This window comes from Triturus cristatus, chromosome 5_1 (genome assembly GCF_964204655.1).
Source record: "Triturus cristatus chromosome 5_1, aTriCri1.1, whole genome shotgun sequence".
Lineage (NCBI taxonomy): Eukaryota > Metazoa > Chordata > Amphibia > Caudata > Salamandridae > Triturus > Triturus cristatus.
Genome location: NC_140587.1, coordinates 493,159,662 through 493,186,230, shown reverse-complemented (window position 1 = coordinate 493,186,230; position 26,569 = coordinate 493,159,662). Strand labels below are relative to the sequence as shown.

The 26,569-nt window shown below is 43.2% G+C and overlaps 1 protein-coding gene across 1 annotated transcript in view; it reads left to right on the top strand.

The window, feature by feature from the left end:
• Positions 1 to 26,569, top strand: part of E2F5 (E2F transcription factor 5) — a 284,908-nt gene that overhangs the window by 209,790 nt on the left and 48,549 nt on the right. The window contains exons 6-7 of the mRNA XM_085605342.1: positions 7,267 to 7,504; positions 23,162 to 23,359. Of these exons, the coding sequence (XP_085461468.1) occupies positions 7,267 to 7,504; positions 23,162 to 23,359 (436 nt within the window). The remainder of the gene's footprint in view (positions 1 to 7,266; positions 7,505 to 23,161; positions 23,360 to 26,569) is intronic.

Genomic DNA, 26,569 nt, shown 5'->3' with positions numbered 1-26,569 from the left:
TCCCTGCCCCACAGGGGGGCCGGCTGAGCAGTTTGCCAGGGCCGATTTCAGTTCAAAGTCCGGCCCTGGTTCCCGATCACTTTCCCCACATAAGAAAAGTACTCTGTGATAGAGAGGAAAACATTAGCATGTGTGTGTGGGCCTTTTAACACTTCTCTAACTTTTTGTGAGGAAGGAAGTTTGTGTTAAGATCTGATCATATACCCCTGACAAAATTATTAACCTTGGAAGGGTTGTCTAAAGCCTCGGCTAGGATAGCAAGCTTATCCATGCGATTGCAGGTTTTCTTGTATGAAGTTCAGTATGTACCTGGTGCCAAGAATGTCACTGCAGATTTTGTTTTTGCAGAATGCCATTACCTCTGAAGGACGTTGATCAGGATCCTTGGAATGATTTTTGTGTGGCAGGAATTTTTTGGGAAAATAGTGTTTTCAGAGGGATGAGAGGTTGGAAGCTTATAGTAAAGTTGAAAATTTGAAGACCGTGACAGAAAAGGTGGTGAGTGGTTGGTGTGAAGATGTGCAAGCTAAACTTTCAAATTATTTGAGAGCATTTGGGGAAGTGCCTGATAAAGTGTTGATGGGTTGTTCCTTTCAGGAGATTATATAATTATCCCGCCTAATGATATCCGGGTAAGAGTTATATCTATTTTTCATTAAAGGCAATCTCGAGTAACATGTACTTTATGCAATGTGATGGCTTAGTATTGGTGGCCTAAGGTATATTTGGAGACAAGATTTGTGAGGACTTGTTTAGAGTGTGAAGGTGCTGCCATGTCTCAGAAAACTTTGAATCTTCCCAGGCATTCTTTTGGGTGTCCCAAATCACCGCGGGATGATGTTGCATAGGACATTATCGGACTCATTACGTGGTGTGATGGTGGGTGCAAGTGTACCATTGTGTTAGTGGATATCAATCAAATCACTTTATTCGATTAATAAAATATCAATCATAAAAGTTACAGAAATACATCACAGATTAATTTTCTAAAAGACCAGAAAATTCATATCAGCAGTTGGTCAGTTTTCTTGTTCTCATAGATGTACATAAAAATGAGGCGAAGCCTAAACAGATTAAGGCAAAATAATACGTAAATCCAAATAGCAGTATAATTAAAGCCCATCCAAATCAAGTGAGCTCAAATGAACGATGCTCACAACGGCTTATTTGACTATTTGCCTTTGACAAGCTTTTGCCTTATCCTCCATGCATGTCCTAAAAACTTTGCTATACCACAAGTAACACTTGGAATTAGCGTCTCATAGGTTAAAATGCGTAAAGCCACCCTATGGGATGAACAGCCCAAATTAATACAAACTGGTTTTAGCCACCTAGACCTCACTTGGCTGTATGCCCTACAAGCAAAGATAAAATGTGCTATAGATTCCGTAGGGCAAACACAACGCGGGCAGCCCTCGTTATTTCCCATCTGGTCGGTCCAACCATTCTGGAAGTCTCGGAGAGGGAGTGTGCCGTACCTGAATTTAAGGTAGAGGACTCTGTCCCCCGGGGACTCGATGAGGTCAAGGAAGGGTTCCAGTCTTGGGGTATGCTTGACATCCAGAAATCTCTCCGACAGAATACCATTTTGATTTTTGTTGGTCATGGCAGAAATCCAGTCCCAGTAAAGCCTTTTCATTAGAGGTTTGGGCGGGGGCATCTGACTCTCCCAAGCCTGGTCCAAACCAATTGCAACCACTAATTTCTTCAGGTTGGACACCCAACCGACCTTATGACCTGCACCCAATCTTATCAGTTCATTTAGGCCGGAGGCGTAGTGGCTTAGGTCGGGAGACCTCCTGAGCCGGGTCCAATACAGCAGGGGACGCAGCCTCGCCACTTCATTTATTGGGTGTCTCCCAAGGTCGTAACGGAGCGGGACTAGGGGGGTAGATGGAGGGAGCGAAACTAAGTCGCGAAAAAATTTGTTCTCAGATCTTACTTACTCAGAGAGATTGTCAAACACCCAGAGTTCCGCCCCATATAGGCACCCAGGCAGAGCCTTACCCTCATATACTTTGATAGCTGGGACTACAGGCCGGCTATAGGAAAGTCTCTGGTGCCTCGCTATAGCCCCTGAAATCCGTTTATGGTTCAGGACCATTTTGGTCAGATGGGGGGACCATTTCATTTTATTGTTCATCCTTACCCCAAGATAATCAAAGGCCTCAACTAACTCCAACGGGCTACCATTCAACTTAAATTTATTCCTGAAACTTTTAGATGGTGCCAGAGCCATTAACTTGGTTTTAGATATGTTAATAACCAGGCCTCTGGCTACACAGAACGAGGTGAAGCGATCGAGGAGTTTCTGCAGGCCCATAGGGCTCTTGGAGACCAGGAGGGTGTCGTCCGCAAATAATAGAGTTGGTGTTTTTTCCCCGCACAGGGTTGGGGCATCGGTCGAGTCCTCGCTCAAATGGTCCGCCACCCCATTTATATAGAGAGAGAACAAGGTCGGCGCCAAGACACAACCCTGGCGTACTCCTCTCTGGACAACTATTTTCTCAGTAAGCTGGCCCTGGCCCCCCCACCTTACTCTGGCAAAGTTATCTTCATGCAGACGCTTGACAAGATACAAAATCAGGGGAGGGATTCCTAGGTCAAGCAAAACTTGCCAGAGCTTGGAACGGGGGACCAGATCGAAGGCTGTTTTTAGGTCTATAAAAGCCAAATACAGGTTACCCTTCTCGATGGTTACAGTTTTCCAATGGATCAGGCAGAGTCTAAATACCTGATCCATCGAACCAACACCACATCTAAATCCAGCCTGGAAGTGGGACAAAACACCCTCCTCATCAATCCATCCCTTCATCCGTGTTAAGAGGACCCTGCCAACCACTTTTTGGATGACATCGATTAAACTAATCGGTCTGTAATTGGCAGGATCCTCTCTATCCCCCTTCTTGTAGATGGTCACCACCTCAGCCCATTTCCAGGATTCAGGTACAGGGTGGCCATTTGCTATGAGGTTTAGGGATCTACAGATAAATTGAGCCCAGAGATTTTTTTCATGAATCATAAGGTCACCTGGAAGGCCGTCTGGACCAGCTGCTTTACCGGGCGCAATCGAAGCAATAGCTGTAAGAACCTCATTGAGCCCAAAATGCTCATTCTCAGGTGGGGGTACAGGAGGCTCTAATTCGTGCCCTTGCTCAAACGGGATAAGCCCTTCATCACCCATATATAATTTCTGGAAATGGTCGAACCAATCTCGCCCCGAGATATGGTTCGGTAATGGATCAGCCCCCTCCTTGTGCCAACATTAATAAGATCCCAAAATAGTGTGGCATCCTTCAGCTGGGCGGCAGATTTAAGTTCTTGCCAGTGAGTTTCTTCCCAAGCTCGTTTGGCTAAGGCAATAGACCTATAGTATATTTTTCTTGCAGACAGGATGTTAGTCTGAACCTTAGATTTTAGAGCTTTCGAGAGGTCCTGCCTCCTTATCCTACACTCATTGGTGTACCACGGGTTTTCACCCTTAGGAGGGGGACGCTTACAGCCCCGGTACGCTTTGGCCTGGAAAAACTCGCTCACGTTGTCCACGGTTGAAAGATATATTTCCTTGAGCTTTGAGGAGTGCACAGGAGAGGGGGGAATGTCAGGGACATCATTAAGTAATAAGATGTTGTCATTAATGATCTTCCTGATGCCCTCCAATGACAGTTCACATTCGGCAACCTTGGGCCATTTAAGGCGCCGATTACAGTTGGAGGGGACAATTTCCCTCAACCGAATGCTCTTGGTGCTAACAAGCTCGGTAGAAATAAGGACGGGATTACACAGGAAATGCATGGACAAAGGATTGTGATCACTTTCGCATCTTTGGACCACTTCCATATCAATAAAGTCGGCCCAGGATCCGACGTCCAGCAGTATCTAGTCAATGCGCAAGGGCACCCTGGTTCTAGTGAAGGTAGGGGCTCCCATTAGATCAGATTTGGATCTGCCATTGGTCGCCCTCAAATTATGCTCTAGAGTCAGAGCGTTGATTTGTATGGCTCTTGGAGACCATTTCTTTATTGGGGAGAGACTAAGGCAGGGGATTTCCCACTTAGCATCTAGGTCCCTGGTGCCCTGGATGTCCTCATTGCAGAGTGGCTCAAAGGTGCAATTTAGATCTCCTGCGACAATTATGCCTGCTGTGGAGGTAATGGCCGTAAGCTCTGTATGCAAAGTTGATATAATGGGGCTTACTTGGCCACCCGGGGTCCCTCTGGCATATACGTTAAAGATTTCCAGGCCATCTTTACAGTCTGGCCCGGCAATGGAAATGTGGAGAATATCCTGGGAAGAAGTTGCAAGATTTCTAACAGAACAATTCAAATGAATGTTGACCCAAGCGAGGCGAGGAGTCCCCCCCCGAGGGCCTGCCTCTGGGTGAACTGATGGCTGGGATATGAAAAGTGGTATAGCCTGGCCTGTAAAGGGGGACTAGACTCCATGTCTCCTGGAATAAAAGAATATCAAATTTATTGACAAAATCATTCCAAAGGGGGTCAGCAAGGTTTTTTTCCAGACCCGCAATATTCCAGGATAAAAGGTGGAGTGATCTTGAACAATTAAGGGGGGTATCTTTATTTACATCCACCACCCCATATGGGGGAGTGGCTTCTCTTAATGGTTGTGGCAGGGCCAAGCTATCAATGCTAACCCCACCCGAGTCCATAGACAGAGAATGATCTAGAGCAGTATTATCCACTTGGTGATGGCATTCCGGGACAGGAGAAGGGTTATCTGGGCAGCTATAAATCAGTCAATCAACCTGTCTGAGTCCTGAATCGTCGGACTCATGCAGGTATGACCAAGAAGGGGAAGAGCGGATCTGGATCGAGGAAGACTCCGGCGGAGATGTCCTAAGTTCCAGCAATAATAGATTTTCTGCTAGAAAGGGGTCGCTGAGTTCGATCTCAAGACAGTCCGCCTGTGCATCTGCCCTGGTAATCCTATTTACTCTAGACAGATCGTCTCTGATAATGGATCTACACCCCCTTACATAGCGCAACCAATGAATAGCTTTGTTGAGTAATGAATCCCTACATTCATAACCCCCTTGGCTGGCTAGTTTAGGAACGTTGGTCATGTACACCTTGGCCCTATTAAATGGATGGTGCGGACGAGGGCCAAGGGTGGTTCTAAAGGGGGGTGGTACGATGGAAGCTCGGGGCAGGGAAAATATGGTATGGTTGTGATCCATTGGCATAGGTCTAGTGTCAGGTACCGCGTTCCGAGCCTCGCCTCTCGTGATGTCTGCGTAAGATCTAGCCTTATCATTAATGACCATCTTCTTAGCAAGCCCCCTGATCCTATGATCTTGGGATGGGGTTAAACAAGTATTTAGAGTGTGTTTTGTGAGCCCCTGTGTGTCCCTCCCAATGGGGGCAGTGGCCTCCCGTGATGGAAATGCAGGGGAGGTCATGGTTGGGGAGGCTTGACCCTGGGCTAGGCTATCCAGCCTCTCGGTCAGTAGTGCCACCATATCCTCCAACTTCCTTATCCTAGCCAACAGATCCAACTCAGAGTATGGATTGGATTCAGTTGTGTGTAGACACCAAGACAGTAATTGAGTTTCTTTTCATGAGGTATTTTTAAGGGAGGCGTTTACAGTTTCCATTTTAACGGACAACAGAGTGCAATTTAAGTCTGAAGAAATGAAGTTTTATGAAGTGTGCAAGAGTTAAACAGAGACTGACGCTGCTTCAACACCCTAGGGTAAATGTTGTGGAAAGGGCAAATTGAATGATCGAAAGTATTGTACAATGGACTAATAAAGGAATTACAAATTTGTGTTTTGAATCAAAGAGGATGTTTTGGGCATATAGTGTAACCCCACATGATTTTGTTGGCGAAAGTCTATTTGTATGGATGAGAGGGTGTGATCCGCATTCTAAACGGAATCCAGGATGGATGAAGAGAAAAATGGTGGAGTGGAATGGTGAAGATGTGAGGAAACTATGTTTGGCATCTAAGTAGAAGAATATGAAATATTTTGACATGGCTTGCATGATGTATGTTTAAAAGCTGGTCAGTGGTTCTGTGTCAATTCTGTCAAAAAGTTTGGAAAAGTAAGCAGTAAATTTAGTTCTTCCAAGAAAGTAGTGAGAGTTATGAACAATACTGTCAAGTTAAATAATGGTAGTATTTACCATATGAGTTGCATCGCAAAACAATCTACAAGTAGTGTAGGTGAAATTTTAAGTAACCTTTTGGTGGTTGAATGTTGCATCAAATGCCACACGTATTAAATGCTCGAATTATATTTAGATGTATCAGGCAACCTAGCCACTTATCGTATATGATTATAATTGAGTTCTGCTTAAACTTTCTAATTCTTTGGATAGACGCAGTCTAAAATTTAGACATTGATCTATCAAATGTGATATAGATTGGGCAAAGGGAGTCACAAATACATTGGTCTTTACACTTTACATAGTAAGTCACTATAGGAATTTTTGTGAACGAAAATAAGAAACTGCTGAATGGGAATGCAGCACATTTCACAGATCTGTAGTGAGGGTGCTAACTGCTGCCTCATGTTGTGTATGTTCCTTAAGATTTTGAGTTACAAGCCATAAGTATAGGCGCTCGTTGGGCGTGCGTGGTTTATGTATGGATTTTGAATAGTTGCGGCTTGTGTAGTAGATCGATCCCATGATGTGCACTCTCCTGCCATCTAGTAGTGGTTTTGGACTATTACACTTGTTTTTTTCTTGAGTATTTTGTTTTGAGCGTGCATTAATTGACTAGAGATAACTTAAGTGATCCTTTAACATATATAAGGATGTTATTCTATTATCTTAAGAACTTTGCAGTAACTGGAGGATCTGGCAATCGGGTTTGGGGAGGCTTCTTATAATATCATCGGGTCCAAGGTTGTCTAACGTCCTCTCATATAATGTCATATATGTTTTTTTCGGGTATTTTAGCAATAGATAGCGTCGAGAGAGGGACAGTGGGGAGCTGCGTGGGGGGCGCACAGGTTTCGAATTACTAAACATTATTGTAGTGCAGCATGAAAGTATGTAAGTGCTGCAAGACTCAATGTTCGCATTACTTGGTGACTGTGACTGCTCACTTCAAATTTCGTCTCTTTACTTTAGTGAAATTGCTTTAAAATTGATCCTATTTTTGTCTTTTATTTCTTGTGAGGTCTACCCGACAGGACTTATTTAGGTTGAACACTTTCTTAAGCATGCTTCATTACCTAGGGCTGTTTATGTATGGCTGTTCCTGAATGATTATAAAAAACATTTCCTTTATTTTAAGGGACAAAATGGACAGAAAAAATACCAGATAAATCTGAAGAGTCGTTCAGGACCTATCCATGTGCTGCTAATTAACAAAGAATGCAGTTCATCCAAACCAGTAGTGTTTCCAGTTCCTCCACCTGATGATCTAACGCAGCCTGCAACCCCCGCCGTGACTCCACAAAGACCAGTTGCCTCACCACAAACTCAGACAGACCAAGAGGTCCAGTGTGCACCAGTTGCAGATACATCTTCAGGTAAAGTTATCTATTTAGCATTTCTCATTTTTTTGATTACAACATAATGCATGTCTTGGTTGACAGGATAGAAAACATTTAGATTGTTCAAAATAGTGATCTTGTACCATTATCTGGTATCTAACCTCCTTTTGGTCTGTAAGCTCAGAAAATTTTTTACCACTCTGAGCAAACATAATCTGTTTATAGAATGGCATGTGAGCTATGAATTTGTGCATGTACCGTCTGTTTAAGTTTATTTTCCTATTCCATTTCCATGTAAAGTTTTCAGCTTGGGAGACTTTCCACTCGAGTTGTATTTGGGAATTTTGTTTTTTTTGTTTTCCATCTTGAGAACTTTATTGGTGGCCATAAATGTGCAATAACCTATCCTGTGTGTAGAATCACACTCAAGATTTTTAAATATAATTATCTTTACAATGCTACAATAGCGCATATTCTTGCTACCAGGCGGCATTTTGTTTTTTTAGGTATATCCAAATAACATTAAAAATAAACAAGCAATAGACCCAAAATAACATATTTAATTCTTCCTTTCTTAAGGGAATATGGAAATGGAGTCAGACAGGATAGATCACAATCTTTTTTGAGAAGATTTGACTTTGATACTTTTAAGAGAACATGCTTCTCCAATGGCCAGTGCACTTGCAATTAGATTAAGTTTTCGGCTATAGACCTTTTAGCAACATTCAGGGCTGAAACGTTGAGATAAGCTGCAGCATTGTGACCTCGATTAAGATTGAAATTTTGATTAATGTTGACAACCTTCCCTCGATGTCAGGAGGTTGGTAGAAGCTACCCCAACCTGTGACTGAGCAGCACCATTTTCTGGATTCTTCTACACAGATTGCAGCCAGTCCCCCAACACTGCCACAGGCAGGACCAGGAGCAATACCCTACCGTGGATAAAAGCTACGCTGCCCTTAGTAAACAAATTTTAACATCACTGGATGAACTGATCCCTCTAAAAAGGGTGAAGAACAAGCCTCGGAGAGCCAACCCTGGTTCACTGGTGATCTTAGCCAACAGAAACTCCGCTGTAAACAGGCGGAGCGTGCTTGGAGGAGAGGGTACGCGGATTCGAATCGCGCAGAGTACAGACAGGCTCTGCGGGAATATAAAGCCCACTTAAAGACGGCTAAGGCGAAGTTTCTGGAAGATTCTCTGGCCAGAGCCACCAATAAATCACAGACCCTTTTTAAGTTGGTCAACAATTTGGCAAACCCGGCCTGCGCAGTACCAGTTACCATAGCATCTCAGGAGCTGTGCAATTCCTTGGCCTCTGCATTTGAGGAAAAAATCAGGCTTATTTTGAGTGGCCTCTCAATCTCGAGCCATTTGGTCCCGATAGAGTCTTCTCCACGGAAACCTCCTCACCCCCTGGGTGATGAGGAGGTTAAGGGGGAACAACAGCAATTATCCTGCTTTCCTATCCCTTCCTTGGAGGAATTCTATACAGTGGCTAATGGTGTGTCGTCGGGTTCCCCACTTGATCCTTTGCCACATAGGATATGGAAGGCCTTTCAGACAGAACTGCTACCACCGCTGTATACCATCTGCTGCCAATCATTGGCCTCAGCTTCGGTTCCTGATAGTTGGAAGCTTGCAATCGTGACACCTTTGCTAAAAAACGCCTCACTGGACCCGCTATGTCCAGCCAGCTATAGGCCTATCTCGTTGCTTCCATTTCCCATAAAAATTCTAGAGAAGTGGGTTACAAAAACTTTATCAAACTTTCTGGAATCTAACGCTTGTCTGGACGCAGTCCAGTTTGGATTCAGGCCAGCACATGGGACTGAGACCGACCTGCTCACCGTGTTGGACGATCTGCGAACGCGTGTCGACACAGGTAAGGCAGCATTTTTAGTGCTGCTGGACATGTCGGCCGTGTTCGACACGGTGGATCATGCTGTCCTGCTGGATCGTCTCCAGAAAGCGGGCGTGGGTGGTCTGGCGCTGGGCTGGCTTAAATCTTACCTGGACAATAGGCAACAAGCAGTTGCATTACCACCGTTTCGTTCAGACATACGTCAGGTGAAGCAGGGTGTGCCACAGGGGTCCGCGATTAACCCGATCCTCTTCAACCTCTACCTCCGACCCCTAATCAGTTTGATAAAATCCTTCGGCATCTCAGTCATCAATTATGCCGATGATACGCAACTGATTTTTTCCTTTGAGGGTAAGGAGGCGGTCTCGAGGGATATTTTCCATCAGTGTATGTCGGAAACAGCAGAGTGGCTTCACCTCAATTCACTCCAATTCAATGGGGCAAAGACCGAGGTGCTTCACTGCTCACTGGATCAGCCCTCTCGCCCGTTGCCAGAAGACTTCTGGCCGGCATCCATTTTGGGTACTGTGACAGCTGCTGAGTCGGCCCGTAACTTGGGGATCATGTTTGAGCCTAGTCTGCAGCTAGATGCCTCGGTAAATAAGACTATAGCAACGTGCATGGGCCTGCTTCGAGCCCTACGTAAAATCTTGCAGTTGCTTCCCCCAGAAGCTCGAGCAGAGGTGGTGCGCAGTACTATACTCAGTAGACTAGACTACTGCAACGCACTACTTCTGGGGGCACCTAAGTCTTTAGTATCTAGACTGCAGAGGGTTCAAAACATTGCGGCCAAGTTGGCATTAGCTCGACCTCGCTCCGCGTCATCCTCAGAAGCATTATCTGACCTTCATTGGTTGCCTGTCCAGCAGCGTATCCTCTTTAAAGCTGCCTGCATTGTGTTTAGAGCGCTGCATGGTCTGGGACCGCTGCCACTCCAACATCTCTTTTCTTGGTACCAGGCTGCTAGACCTTTAAGATCCTCCTCGGCTTTTTTGATTACAGTCCCTAAATTTTTTAGAGTGAGGATGGGCGGACGTGCTTTTGGTTTTGCAGCAGCTAAGCTGTGGAATACCCTCCCTCTGTTGCTAAGGAGTTAGCAAGAACTAATCTCCTTTAAAAAAGAGTTGAAGACCTATCTCTTTCCAAGAGCAATGTAGTGTATTAGATCTGATGACTTACATAAGGTCAAGCGCCAGGATACCCTTGGGGTGGCAGTTGCGCTTAATAAGAACTCAATACATACATACATACATACATACAGAGTAGAAGGCAAACATCCAAGAGTAGTAACTGCCCAAATTAGGGGACCAAGAACTCAGTTGCAAGCATGTAGAGATGACAGAACAAGTCTCCAGTGGCAAAAGAGACATTTTACACTTGCTATTAGAAGAATGTCTCCTCGAAGGGACTCGAATGCAAGCCCATCTTGTGGATGAAGTAGGTATTCTCCAGCCATTTCCTCTGTGTTGTCCGTGTACAAACTGCCACAACAGTGGGATTGGCAACCTAGTTGTGGCAATTCAATCCCATATTGATTTTCTAACTCTGCAACTGTATGCACTTTTCAGTACTGTGAATGTAGAGTCATTATCAGGCAAACTCTAAAAGCCAAGAGAAGTAGTACAGGGCTTTTCATTAAAACCTTCTTACTTCTAAAAGTGGTCCTTCTCTGGAGTTGCTCCAAAGGAGGTTCCCAATGTGCCCCACCCAACTAAGAATTCAAGTGAATGCATGTTACTGGGGGATTAAGGTTTACGCAATATATGGTACATACCTCAGACTTAAAATTTCCATTAGGACACTCACTGGTGGTTAGGGGATTTCCTCAAGTTATTCTTTGAAATTATACCTAAAAACGAAGAGCAAGATTTCAAGTAATTTCTGAAAGAATGCATATTATTTTCTATCATGTAATTGTCCCAGCTGTGGAAATCATAGACTTGGCCTCATATTTATTGCTATTCAGTTTCTATGAGCTACTTCTCCTGATTCCACCAAGCTAGCATTAAACTAAATGCCCATAAGAGGGTATTAGACGGATCTCCTTAGGAAGTTTCTGTCCTTTGCCTCATTGAATTTAGTGCCTTTTTCAAGGAGATGGTTGGGCTACTGGACATACACCCTTTACTTGTTAAGAGGCTATTTGCATGCCACTACTGCTATTTAAAAGTACTGTGGACTCCAACTCGATGATTAGGAATGATTGAGTGAGGCATGTGAATCCTATGTAAGATTCCAACGCTGGAGAAATGTAGTTGCAGGTATTTAACTTGTTTCTTCTGACATTGACAGAATAAATGTAAAGACATGTTCTCCTCCCCACACCACTCAGTCTTCCTTCTGTCCCAAACCTGTATGTTTACAAGTGTGTAATACCAATATAACATCAAATGATTTATGTAACTGCAGAAAGATTGCCGCCAAGCCATTCTCACCTAGCTCCCTTCCCAGGTCTTTCTCCAAGTGCTTCTGAGCAGTGTTTTTTCTCTCTTCTCCAGTAGTCGGTATTAAAATATATCTAATAACAAGTGTTTGTTACAGTGCAGTACTTGACAATTTGAAAACTGCTCTATCTCCAGTAGGTCAAACTACTTTTTTAGCAGCTTAAAAGATGTTATTACTTTTCTATGGGTAAATATTACTTTAACATTTTTAAATGCAAAGTTGAACATGAAACAAAAAGAGACAATTGTATCAGACACCAAAACAATGAGGTTGGTACATTCATCTGGTTCAAAAGGAGATTTCAGACAGTCACCTATTGTTCTCTAGAATGCGTATGTCATGGGACATTTCCATATGATGATGAAGAAAGTGAAGTCTCCATTATATCCCCTCAGAGAGTAGAGTCAGTCCTTCCAAATTTCAGTAAATATATATATATATATACACACACACACACACACACACACACACACACGAAAAGTAACACAAATCCTTCTGGAATACTGGGCCCCATTGGAAGGTGGCGTACACTCCGGCGGAGCATGCCGGTGATAATTATCCAACCAACAAACAAAAGTATATGTCGTACGCTCTCAGGAAAGACCAAGCAGCAGTCAAGAAAGGTGATCCAAATTTAATTCTACACAACGCGTTTCGGGACAGCCTTGTTCACGTGTAGAGTTACAATGAAAAACGATACTGATAGTTACACATGATCCACATCATAGACATAGAAAATGGGGGGCTGTGTGCAAACGAAAGGTTACTGAACATGGCATCCATCTTGGAAAGGTGTGTTACAGCGTCAAAACATGCTGGTGTGTTCATTAAACAAAGTTTTCTTAGATTTAAACAAAATCCTCATCACCATAAAACCTGTAAGTCTCCTAACACAGTATCTGACAAGATACATGCGACATTTATCAACAAAATACGTTGTGTTTCCAAATCCCCATTACTAATACATGGGTAAAGACAGATAATACGATGATACGCGATGTAGTATACAATGCGGAAAAGTCAGTAAATGTGTCTCCACCTGTTGCTAGAACCAAATGTCTGCATTACTAATATTTGCAATTGCTAATTAGTACATTACTCATGTCACCCTTCTTAGTTCATTTACAAAGTGATATATACATTAGATTACTTATATGCATAAAGGAAACATTGGGTTGAGACACAATGTACAAATTACAAAAGACCGTCCTCCACAAGGAAGTACTGTGCTCACGGGCTAAATGAGGACCGGGTACTGCCGTCCCCGATATGAATTGCAGAGCCAAGTGGCTAGACGTGGACTAATCATGTATAGGGATAGTGACTCAATGATAGTAAAAATCCAACCAGTCCCATGCGTTGACTCCCCAGTCTCATATGCTCAAGGAACAGTAAACGTGGATCGTTATATATGTAATACTTTTATTTACACCTGCCAAATACTTGATTTTATCACTCCCTCCAAAGGGCAACATATCGGCTTGTCCTAGTCTATATCTTTTAGTGGGTTAAGATATTTCTTCCGCGAGACTTTCAATTTGTCGAGGATGGGAGGTGCGTTATTAATCAGTGTTTTGTATGTCTGCAGTACAGCCTTTCGACCCGCGAGATTCAGTAATATCTAGATATGAGCTGTCCTGGATGTCGCATAGATCATCAATGTAGGGCGCCAAATCATGCTTTAAAGGCAGGGATCTCAAGGCCTGCTATTTGTCCAGCACAAAGTCTGAACTAATTTGCTTAAATGTGTACATTTCCAGGGGCGACCTTTAAAAGTTTACATTTCCATGGGGCGAACTACTTCACTATCCTATTTTGTCCTGCTATCAGAACCTCTATAGCGTAATTCTTTTAGGACGTTGTTGTTTCCTGGGGGTGGCTCACTGCAAAGGATCCCTTCCCACACTGTATTTACAAATCCCCAGACACCTTTCCTACCAATATGCTTCTGGGATTACCCTGTTACTTTTCGCGAGCCTAGATTTAATTAGATATGGTTCTTGCTGCGAAGAGAATAACCACCAGTTTGGTTGCCCAGTGTTATTTGTTCATGTCAGTCCTAAGACTCCATGCATCCTACAATACACTGTTCTCAGAAATAGCTTAATTGTGCCACTGTTCCATAACAATATAAGCAGTACCCTGACATGGTGCAGGAAGAAATCCTGCAAAACCTGGAAAGGAGAATGGGGACATTCTATAGCAAGTATAAAAATACAGGAACGGATACCTTTTCACACTACCACCCTGGCCATTAGTGGTAGATGCGATACATGCAGATTAAATTGTTATAATTCACTCATCTGGTTATGCTCAAGGAAACCTCTCTGCTGCTGGCTACATATATTGCCAAGTGTTTAAAACCATGTCATACAATTTCAGATGGGCAGTTGAATTGGGGTGCAAGGGTCCACCTCTTGTCATAGAATAGTATTGTTTTCAACCAGTTTATCGTAAATGCAGATCAATTACCCATAAACCTTGAATATGCACACAGTCTGAATATGGGCAATACAGGTGTGCTGGATACAACAATATATCATCGACATTTACAGAGATTATTATCCTTCATGAAGTCCCGTTTTAGGCCTTTTACTTTAATCCAACATGCCAATAGCTCCAGCATAAGAGCAAATAGTAGGATAATTGGCATCTCTCTCTTGGAGAGAGGTACAAGACAAAGTGTTACAACAGTGCCCCATTAGTCCATACCCTCACCCTCATGCTCTGTATAACTGTACAAGCCATGCCAAGAGATCCTTGCAATTGTAAAAGAAAGGAAAGATACAGTGCAATTGAATGTAAAGACCAACAGGACAAGCTACAAGAGACAGCTACTCTAGAGAACCTGAGAAAGTATGCAACCTTCCAGCAAGGATGAGGAAAAAGCAAAGGACAGTGTGTGTCAAGACTTGAAAAAAGTCGGAGCAAGTGAGGGAGCAAATATGGAAGCTGACAGCAGAGACGGAAAAAACTGATCCTGAATACAAAGATGTTCGCACTCATTCTTTTACTACTGCACAATGAGTGGCTGACCCATGGTCACTGATAGGACTAGAGGGTGGCAGTTGATTTGTAGAAGTGTTAGAATCACATAGTTAGTTATATTCTGAGACAGTGGAGCGGTTCACAGATGAGGGGTGTGAATGTTGTCAAGAAACAATTTGGTAAGATCATAAGTCTGTAAGAAAGACGAGGCGAATGCTGTTAGAGGCAGGTGGAGATGAGAAAGAGAATATCTTGAGGAGGAAGGGAATAGAACGGTATCTGAAATGCATTGATGATAAAAGTACTTTGCTTTAATATTGGTAAGCTAAATGCTGTGGCCAAGCGTCCAATAGTTCTGAGCATGTCTCTGGAGGAGACATCTACATGATCCAGGACGCTAACTATCAGGACCTCTGTTTTGTCCCAATTTAGCTTTAGATTGCTTGCTGCCACCCATTTTTTTTTGTTTGCTTTAAACAAACATTTCGTTTTTGAGATGTGGAGCTGACATTGGGAGAAAAGGAGATCTGTCTATCGTCTGCATAAGATACCATGGTAAAGCTTAGAGAACATATAAGATTAAAAGGTGTGGGGCTAAGGAAGGAGCCCTGTGGCACTCCACATTTTAACTGGTGAGTCATGGAGCAAAATTGCCCTTCGCTGACTTGAAATTTCCTATTGGTAGAAAATGACGATAGCCATTTTATTACACTGACTGTGATGCCAGGTTCTTTGAATCTGTGAAGAAGATTGGGGTGGGAAAGCGTCAAAGGCTGCGCTTAAATCAAGAGGAATACACATTTCCCATGAGTGAGGACTTGTTTTAGTTTCTCTGTGACCATTAGCAACGCTGTTTCCGTGCTGCAGCCCCATTAAAAACCTGGTTGCATAGGATGCAAAATGTTGTTAACCTCCAGGAACTCTTAGAGATGTCTATTGATAGCCTTTTCTTAGATTTTACTAACACCTGGAAGCAGTGAGATGGGTCTGTAGTTATCAATCTGCTCTGGGTCCAATGCTGTTTTTTTAACAGGAGGCTATGATCTCTGGTATGCCGAGACAAACCCTGAGGCCGGCCCAGGAGGGTGGTAAACAAGCAGTCCTAAAAAAGTGTAGGTATGTGAAAGCTTAATTGAGAATGAGAGACTTCCACATCTTAGAATTTGGACAGGGGTGCACCTAAATTCAAACTCTTTATATATGATGGCAACCCCTTCCCCCTCTTGTCATCCCTATTATTTCTGGCGATTGTATAGCCAGGGGGGAGTGCAATGGCTATATTTGGATTTAAATACTTTTTAAGCCATCTATCAGTCAGAAAGATGGCTTCAGGCTGTTCATCATCCAAGAAAATAAAAATGTCAGATTTATGTTTTGGGAGGGATCTGCAAGTAATCAAAAACATTTGCTATTGATAACCTGATTTCCTATGTACATTGCTTGACTCACCACTTCTCTGAGGGTCAGTCGGTTTCAAGGTGAAATAAAATGTGGGACACTTATTAGAGGAAAGTGAGGGGTACAGAGAGTGACGACAGGATACAGGATTTCTTGTGCAAGCATTTGAAGTTTCATTGCCTCAGGAGAACCGCTTATCCTAGCTGTCGCCAAAGAGGCAGGGGTCATGACCCCGACCAGACGCTGACAGGCTTGCTTTAGGTGCGGCTTTGGCGCAACCTCTGAACACATCTATGCTCTGACCCTCATTAAGTACTTGTGCCGGATGTGAGACTAAACCGCTGTCCAAAATGGGAACTGTTTAGGTTGCGAGCGACTGACTAGTTCTAAGTACTGCAAAACCAAAGGGGATGATGGACGGAGTGTTGAACTTTGGAAGCACTCACCCCCAGTCAACTGATCTGGGTTTAATCCATCATCATTCTTTAGCTCACTCCGCCACCCCAGTTCAGACATGGCCATATGCAAATCAGTCTGACCCTGTGCCTCATGGGAAAAGTCCAGCCCGAACTGCAAAGCCATGTCTTCCCTGGACCGGAAACAAGCATCCTGGGACCGGTTTCTGGCTAATCAGCCGTCATCAGCCAGGCTAGCTTGAATCCAGTGGCAAAGTGAGCAAGGGACCCACGTCTGGGCATACCCTGCCAACTTAGGGCGAACAAAGCAAAACCAAAGGGGATGATAGACGGAGTGTTGAACATTGCAAGCACTCACCCCCAGTCAATTGATCTGAGTTTAATCCATCATCATTCTTTAGCTCACTCCGCCACCCCAGTTCAGACATGGCCATATGCAAATCAGTCTGACCCTGTGCCTCATGGGAAAAGTCCAGCCCGAACTGCCAAGCCAAGCACCGGGTCAGACTGATTTGCATATGGCAATGTCTGAACTGGGGTGGCAGAGTGAGCTAAAGAATTGAGTCCTTGCAATGTATCAACACTCCGTCCATCATCCCCTTTGGTTTTGCTTGGTTCTAAATACTGCCAGGAAGTCAGAACGTGTGCAAAAAAGCCCTCGGGCAAGCAGCGCTGCCTTTAATTATTTAGAAAATCCCCCCACCCCTCCAGCAGCATTCAAGACCATGTGTTGTATCAGTTCTGCGCTGTAACCTGTGCAAATATCGCAAGGTAATGTGCAATCTGTGCAATTCGCAGGTAGGTAAACACTCGAATAGCAGTTTTCAAAAGTAAATTTCATCAGTAAAATACCTCGCACTTCACAAAATGATTTTAAAAACTGTCTCGACTTGCAAGCATTCTGGCTGGCATGTCTGTGCCCACTAAGTATTGGTGCCCGGGCATGAGACTAGCTGCCAACCAAAATGGTGAACGTTTAGATCGTGAGTGACTGACTGGCTCTAAACACGGCCAGGAAGTAAGAAAGTGTTCAAAAAAGCCCCCAGGCAAACGAAGGTGCTGCTAATAATTAATGGGAATAGTGCATATGTTGCCACTGTTTAGTCCTCAAAACTCAGGCACATAATTGTTTCTGATCAGGGTTACTTTGAAATGGAATTGAATATACTTGGAGAGAGGAGCAAAACATTGGTGGCTAAATTATTATTTTCTATATGATAAAACTAGAAGTAAAAACATCCAACGCAGCCTAGCACATTATAACAGTATGAATATCATGGACAAGCATGTCCTATGGGATCCACTAAAAGAGGTGGTAATGGAAGCTTTTTTCCCTTTAACAAGGAGAAAATGATAATATAAACTCAATATGAAGCCAAACCCAGAAAACTAGTTCAAAAGCTCTCTTACCCACAAAATAGGGAGAACAAAGATAGCACTTAGTGCCCAAACTACTGCTCTACACATAGATAAGGCAGAATACTATTAACTTCTGGTAAAGCAAAATATTATGTGGGGATTTGAGTAACAAGCAGGCCACCTTTTTACTAGCCAATATAATTCACTCTAAATGAAGGAAATAAAAGAACCAAACACCTGCAAAATATTGACCTAAAAGGGCACTTGCCAAATGTTCAGAACCTTCAAGCAAGAGCAGCATGGGGAAGGGAAAGTAGTCTAGAAGGAAATATAAGCTTATGTAACCTACCTAGGTATACAACGGATTTGACCAGCTCAGGAGGACTCTTTGAAAGTGCCCATAAGACTTGTGTAAGTAATAGTGGGGAAACTGTAAACTAGAACAAGCGAAAGCACCTGGGCCCAACAACTTTTCTGCTGTAGAGAAACAGACAAACTGTGGTGTTTAGTCCATCACAGGTTTGCCTTTTTCCTACTGTGGACTGTTCTTTGACAAGATAAATAGATGCTGTGCAAAGAGAAGTACCTCTCATCTATCACAAGTGCTACAGTGAGGGTGTGCGATAAAGTTGGTGTGGATTATCGCCTCCAACCTGATTTCACACTGGACCTCTGTGATAAACAGTTTACGTTACAGAGAAGGGAGGATTCATAAGAATTAGTGATACTTTATTCTTGGCAATCAAGACTTTAGTCTTTTACCTTGACTGAATATAAATATGTGTTTGTCTGGCCTCCTTAAGTGATTGCTCACCCACTCGGTGACCAGAGTGGAGCCTCAGCTACAGAAACACTGTGGCATAGAGGTCTTAAAATGGCTGTAGTTTATATACTTTATAGTTAATAGTGTCCTTTGAAAACACCCTCTCATAATGTCTCAACCTCCCCTAATGAGTGAACCCTGGTGAGAATGTTTTTAGACAGATCCCAGTGCAAACCAAATTCACCCTGTGAGTCTGATTCAGGTGTGTGTGTGTGTGTGTGGGGGGGGGGGGGGGGGGGTTCAAATCAGAGCAGTTCTGATTGAGGAGAGCAGATCATGGATACATTTCTGGATATTTTCTCCTCTGCCGCCTTGTGGGACACCAGGAATTTGTCATAATTGCAGCACAATTAGTTATCCAATTGTTGTTGTTCTAGTGTACTATGTTTTGTACTTACAAGGACAACATCTTTAGACACATTGTGTCTGCTCCTCCGATCTTTCATACAGAGTCTGCTGTTGGTCATCCTAATGTCCTTCCACATCTCTTGCATGCGTGATTTTAAGCCCACTCAATTGGAACTAAACTCCAGTTTCATATATCTTCAAAAGAACTCCAGATGGTCTTGTGTGATGAGAATGAGGCGTGTTTTTGGCGGTTCATTCTGCCATTTGCAAGAAAATATAGATGAGGTGAGATCATGGCAGGAAGAGCCTTTGTGCTGTTGATAGCCAACAGTGCCATAGCTAAAGGCACCCTTTTCCTTTTGTCTCCTGCCATATACTTGCTTGGTTGGGTGCTGGAGTATATTTGGGATGATTGAAGGCCTATAACACTGAGCTTGTTAGTTATGAGGCTGGTCAATAAAGCAAGCCAGTGTTTTGCTCTAAAGCTCAGCGTTTTTGCCTGGACGCCTCTGACTACAAGATGCCAGAGTACCACCATATTCTTCTATAGGAAGTGTTAAATGCTCTGTGATGGCTTTTCTGAAATTGAGTAGCAAGCTGTGAGATGCTCTTGGGTATTTTCTCCCTGCAGTGTGCAAACTGCCTGTTACGAAGGGCAGCTTTCAAGGCACTTCAAGTTTTACAGCACACTTTGCATCTAATGTTCATGTTCCTCTGGTCACTTTGCACCTAAATAAGGTTCCTGTACTGGGTTACTGTGTAGTGATCATAGGTCCCAAGTCACTTCAGTGTGTTGCTGGATCCACAACAAAACTCTACAGGCAGGCTAGCTCGACACTGGCATTGGGCACAGGTGTCAGCACCAAACTTCTGAATGAGAAGTGGCGCCACTCCCAAGCTTTCACCATTTCGTGTTTGACTTGGACAGGGACGCTCAGCTGGGTGGCACCCACTACCCCATCGGTCAGTGTTCATTGAACCGTGGTTGCCACTGGTAAGGCAGTCGCATCCTACCCGTCTCTCCTTTTAGCAGACCCACTGGTACAAGCCCAGCTGCTGCTTGTCTCCTCCTCCAGCCTGCTTTCAGAGAAAGTGTGTTGAACACAGTCCTGTAGAAGAGGGCGACTCCTCTTGTTGCTGACACCTCCCTCCCCCCCATTTTTCTGCAGTCTCTTTGCTGCTTTCAGCTCACTGTGAAAGATGTTTCAACACTTGCGCCTTCCCGCAAATATTTTGGAATTGTTTCTACCCTTCCTTGCTCTCATTGTCACTTCGGGTGCCATGGACTTAAGCAGTAGTGCCTAATATGTTCATTTAAGCCCATAGGCACGCTGCACAGGCTCCAATGCCATGGATCCTAGGTCCATTTCTGTGCTATCTCAGGTGGTGGGTGCACGGTGCGTCATTAGCTGGCCATGCTCGTTCATTTCCCAACCGTTGCTCATGCATACATTTGTCCCTCCCTCCTTGTCTGCCACAAGGACTAGGTCTCTACTGCTGCACACAATTATCAGGCAGTGCAGATCTAATTGCATAAGTTGGCGTCAGCGGTCTGCCCTGCTTGGGTTGCTCGGTTGTAAGCTGTTCTTGTTCCTCTGACAGAAATCAGGGCATTCCTGATGGCTGATGAGCATCGTTAAACTTCTGACAGCAGTTGAAACCAAGTCTCTAGTACTAGATTGATTTTAACACTTCTAAGAGCGGGATGAAATAGTCATGAGATATTACTCCATGCCCTGCCACACCGCCATTTCCGGTTACAACTTTAAAGCTGCTCACTTTAATGTCCCATATCATGTTGTGCAGTATTAAAATACCAGCATTCATCTGGAAGATAAGTATTGAAGGATTGTTTCTTGATTCCCAAAAAGAAAGATTGGTTGGATAGACTCGAGATCACAGTCCTTTTTAGACCACGCAAATTAGAAAAGCTGCAAGACAGAACTTTGAACACACAGGAGATGATGGGAGGAATGCTTATAAATAGTCTAAACCACTGGCAGTTCTGGATCGCATTCAAACCGATTGTTTTTAAGCCCTCTGTGCCCCTTTAGTTTGAGATGGACTGTTCCCATCAGGAGTAGGGTCATTACTGATTTACATAAGGCGGGGCTTTGTATACAGTTGTACAGTGGGTGAAAAATAGTACTTTGGAAAGCTACCCTGAGCGATTGTCAGTGATTTACACTCATTTTCTAGCATTTCTTCCATCACCTCTTGCGTGTTCAATATAATACCCTAAGTAGCCATGTAATAGCCAGATGTGGATCTCTTGGTTGACATGCCACAGGATCCAAGTAACGATTGCCAGTGATTTAGACTATTTTCAAATGTTCTTCCCGGTCACCTTTCTTTTGTTTGAAGATAGAGAGCCTACTTTAGACTTTGGCAGGTGGCCCTCCCCGTGTGTCATGGTGGTGGAGGTAATTACCTCCACTATCCTTGTCAAATTATCACCCACTAAATTTAGATATCTCCATTGGCCTACAGATATTGCTGGGCTTTCAGAGGAGACGCCACCACTGCAGCTTCTTTGAAGATATTGAAATATTTCTGAGCGACGCCATGTATCGGACATCCGCTCAGCAAACTTTTTTGTTTTTCAAAAACAGACTCCCAAAGCGGAAGTTTGTTTATAAAAAACAAAAAACATTAATGACCCTGAAACCTTGGGAGTTTTCTCCCAAAGTCTGGGGTTATTCATATTCTTTTTCAATCCGGCAATGAAACAAATAAGCGGACAGCCTGATGGATTTACATTGACGGCCCCAACTCCATCTGACCATTGGTTTAGGGTTTCCATCAACAGAACCAGTAGGGCCACTGCCTTCGGAAACATAACAGTTTGCCTTGCTCAAAACAGATCGGTCTGAATGCCAGTTTAGCAAACCGGGTACTCCGCCTTGTTAAACCCACATTTTTGAACAGTTATAATCCCTCTAAACTTTGTAACTTGGGGGGGGGGGGGGGGGGGGGGGCTTAAGAATAATTGGACCAAAACAGCCTATGTGAGTCTAGTATCTCAGTTAACGTTTGTGATAGGTCAACCTTAAAAATTTGCTGAAGGGAGAGGAGATGTCTAGCTTAACTTCACATAAGTTTTTGATCTTTAAATACAAGTGATAGGGTCAAGTGTTTTAAGCAGTCTGAATTGGAGTTTTAGTTGGATGAAGGAAACATGTGAATATCTGCATCAACTAAGCAGTGCAGCATTCTTGCATTCTCCAGAAGGAGTACTGAAGATCTGTTTTCTGAAATGCACAACACTTATTTGACTGCTGAGAACCATGGTATGATGCTTGCCTTTATAATCAACTTGGGAGCACTTCATGTGAAATGCATAGGAGTGATCAGTCATGTTGCTCAAAAAGCTACTTGGGATGCCCCCACAGTGGTGATGCAATAGTTTGAGAAAGAAATAATTGAGGTATAAACCATCGAAAATATAGAATCATCTTATATTTAGGAAATCCCTTAAAATCGGGTTCTTTAAGCTGGTTTTAGTTTTATGTTCCGTTCTCTTAATTGTGTTCCTACTTGGTAAGAGTAGTCTTGCTCAGTGACACAATACCCTTCAGGTTCGATGTTTTCACTTTAAATGCTTTCTGAATATATTATTCTGAGGTAGTGGTCTGTACTGCTGCTTAATATTTTGTAAATGAGACATATGTTAATTTGTTTTACATACGTTTTACAGGAAATGCCATCTCAATAGAAAATAATATTAATTAGTAGTCAATGCGTTGTTGCCGATGCGCACTCATTACAACATATTAGTATGGTCAAACCAGAACTCAGACCCTATCTCTTTCAGTTTCCCTCAGACTCCTATGCGTCCTAGACCTCTCATCCTCTTTTTCTAACACCCCAACCCCCTCACTTCTCTCCCCAAAGGCCAGAACTCAGGATTCTGTAATTACAGTGAAGCATTAACTCTGTATTACATTTCACAGTACTACAACAAATTGTATTGCTTTAACCCACTGTAACAGATGAACTGTAGCACAGGCATATTTGATATGTTTTGACAAACCGTTTCCTTCTTTCTTTAGACTGTAGGGCGCAGCAGAATAAATCGCCAACGCCCTCCTCTCCTAGCATTCCAGAACCTGCAACATATTCCAGCCTTCCAGAAGATGAAGCCCAAACTACCACAACTATAGACAGCTATCAGCCTCTGATCTCCTCGGATGTTAATAGTGTTTTGAAGCCAAACCAATTTGATGTTGGTAAAATGGATGAATCTGGAGGTAAGATTCGTTTTATTCTTAACTGAGATCTCTCTTGAGACTCCTTTTCGAAGAGAAATTGCTGATTCTTGTTTTTGTTATAGTCTATCATTCAAAAATGGTGTGAATATTGTGCCACGAGGCCTGCAGAGCAACTCATTAGTCTGCCATTCCCCTAAAATACAGTATCAAGGCCTTAAGTAATCCAGTGCAGTTTGTGTAGAAAGCGTAATTACCACATTCACATTTCTTAGCTACTGCACTAAAGACTTTGAGTCAGAGTCATAAAACAAATTGTTAAATTATGTCTACATTAAATTACTCCTACACAAACATTTTTATGGGTTACCCTACAGAAATGTATGCTTTTTGTACCTTTACTGCTGTACGTTTGTTTTTTTTTGGTAGTTTTTTTTAAACCTAGGGATATAGGAAGTCCGCATTATAGAAACGTATGACATGAAGATGCTACAGGGAGGGCTAGATGACAGAGATTTGAATTTGTCAGGTTACCCCAGTCACATGTTGTACATATTGTCTTCGTTTGTTTCCCGTGCTTAGATTTCTCCAACATGGAATGCTGTTTTTGGCAGTCTGGCTGTAAATTCAAAGTTTGCTATAAAAAATTGAAATCATAAATTTCCAAAGGCCAAAACAAGTACTAAGTCCCAATTCTTGTTGATTCTGGTAAAATCAGTAATTGACTTTTCTACAGCTTCCTGGTCCTCGGGTAAGGCTTCATATCATCCTCCAGATTGGGTTCTCACAGGGTTCTCTGTGGTCCACAAATGTGGGATTACCTTAACAGGGGGCCACTTGAAATGAGAGGAGGTGCAGTAAATAATAATCGAAACTGGTAACTAGCAAGCGAACCTGAAGGGGATGAAATCAGGGAATGCCAACATGGGCAGAGTAAATATAGACTATGTGGCGGTATTGCTACTCACTGCCTCTCATGTAATCCTCCTGATGCCAAACGTGGTTCAAGTTGCAGTGCGCTGTGATACTATGGCCAACTCAAGGGAATGCAGAGCCACTGTGGTGTCCCTGGTTGCAGGACTTCAATGATGAGAGTGTAGGTGGCAGTGTGCATGGCATCTGCCATATAAGGCATAGTCTGGTGCTAAAATATTTTATAGGAAGGTTCAAGATGCTGCGACCGCATAGGGTAGCAGCCCAGCAGCTCAGGCATGCGCCCTGGAGATTTTGAATCTGCCTACTTTGGCGCACAGCTTAGAGTGGACCTAAGATCATTCAAAAGAATGCAGGACCAGGTGGTCCTTCAGGGTGTGTGATCAATCTAAAACGGGTGTTTAATACAACTGAAGATTGTCCAAAAAAGGGACAGATCCTATAGATGTGAATAAAGGGAAACCAAAAATGGGCTTAGGTGAACAAACCTGTCTAGGCGGAGTCGCTGGGCTTGGGACTGCCATACTCTCCTAGACAGATAAGTAAAAACTAAAACATGAGTCCATTAAAGCGTGTTGTATCTAATCGCATTTTCCCAAGACATCTCGTTATTTAGACCATATATATGGATCTTTAAGATAAAAATCTAGAACACTTCCCTTCTTTTGCGAATTACTGTTTAATTTCTATCCGTGTTAAATCTCTATTTTTTCCAGAATGAGCAATCTAATTTCTTCTTGTTGATGTCTCTTTTCAAGGTAGTGTTTGTCCAGGGGTGCTGTCATTTTGATCATCTGAATGACTGAGCAGTGGTCTGTAAGTTGTGTAGCCAAAGGGTGGGCTGTGTCGCCCACATAGCCTAGCTTGCATAGGAGTAGGTACACGATGTCCTGTGTTTTACAATTTGTGAATTTTCTTAAGTTATCTGTGTAGTTGTTAAATCAAATGTATCAGTGTCAATGGCTGAATCACATGCTTTATATGATGTCCATTTATGATTCGCAACAATGAACGTGCTCCAATCAATGGTTTTCTGCACAAAAGGTTTTGCAATTTGAAGGCGAGATCTCACCACATTGTCTTTTAGGTTTGTTTTACGTCTGTGTGCAAACATGGGTCTAGGAATTTTTTGGCCTAGTTGTGTGCTTCCATTAAGTATGTGCCAGTTTGCACATATCTGTCACACTTTTTCATTTAGGACAGAATGTCTTGTGACACATACTAACTTTGGTTCAGCTAGTTGTTTTTGATTATGCAACAGATATGACTGACGAGGTCAAGGTTATGGAACTGGTCATGGCAGATCTCTAATTGGACTCGAAAGTCATGAAACAACAGCTCGAAGAACTGCTGGCCACAAGCCGCCTACTGGAAACAAAGCTGGAGAACTATGAGGACCGATCGAGACGTAATAACTTCAGAATATTAGGAGTCCTGGAATGTGCAGAGGGACCGTCTGAGGACCTCTTTGTGAAAGATTTAGTGATGCAGTACTTGCAACCACAGAGCCTTTCCAAGTTCTTTTATGTGGAGAGGGGGCATCAAGTCCTAGGAGGAAGACCAAAGCCTGGAGCTCCACCTAGGCCTGTGACAGCCAGATTGTTCAACTTCCACGACTGAGATGCTATACTATAAACAGCTCTGAGCTCCCCACCTGTACAATTAGAAATAACACCAGAACCTTTTTTCCCGACTTTACTGTCAAAGTCCAGAAAAAAGAAGATCGTTTATGGAAATTAAAGTGCTTCGGGATAAAGGAATGAAATACTCCATGCTATTTACAGCAAAACTGCGGATCGAGGCCGAAGGCAAGACCTAGTACTTCGAGATTCCGGAGATGGCCTGGGAATGGTTAGATTGGTGGAGAACTGAGGGGGTTAACAGCCCTAGACCACAGCAAGATAGACACCTAAACAGTCTTCGAAATGCAAGGATCAGAAAGCGGATAATGTCAGTAAAGAGAATCCAGAGGATACAGGACTTAGATAAGTTGAAAGCACGATGAATGCTTATGGAGGGTGGGGCCCAAATAAACGCTATGAAGAACATGTTGAACTGTAGCAGTAAGGGTTCAGACTCTTGTATAGTAGGTTGAAAAGTGCTTGTATCCTGACACTATAGAGGGGAAACGGTGGACAAAGGGGATGAGCCCCTCTCCCTCACAATTCAGATTGGGATAGGGCAAGTAGCACTCTGCATAGTTGATGAATCAGGTAGCTTTACGTCCGGATTGCTGGGAGGGGGTACACTGTTCTATGTTGTTCATGTTTATTACTTTGATGACACAGAGGGACTGGGTGGCAACGGAAATGGAATGTA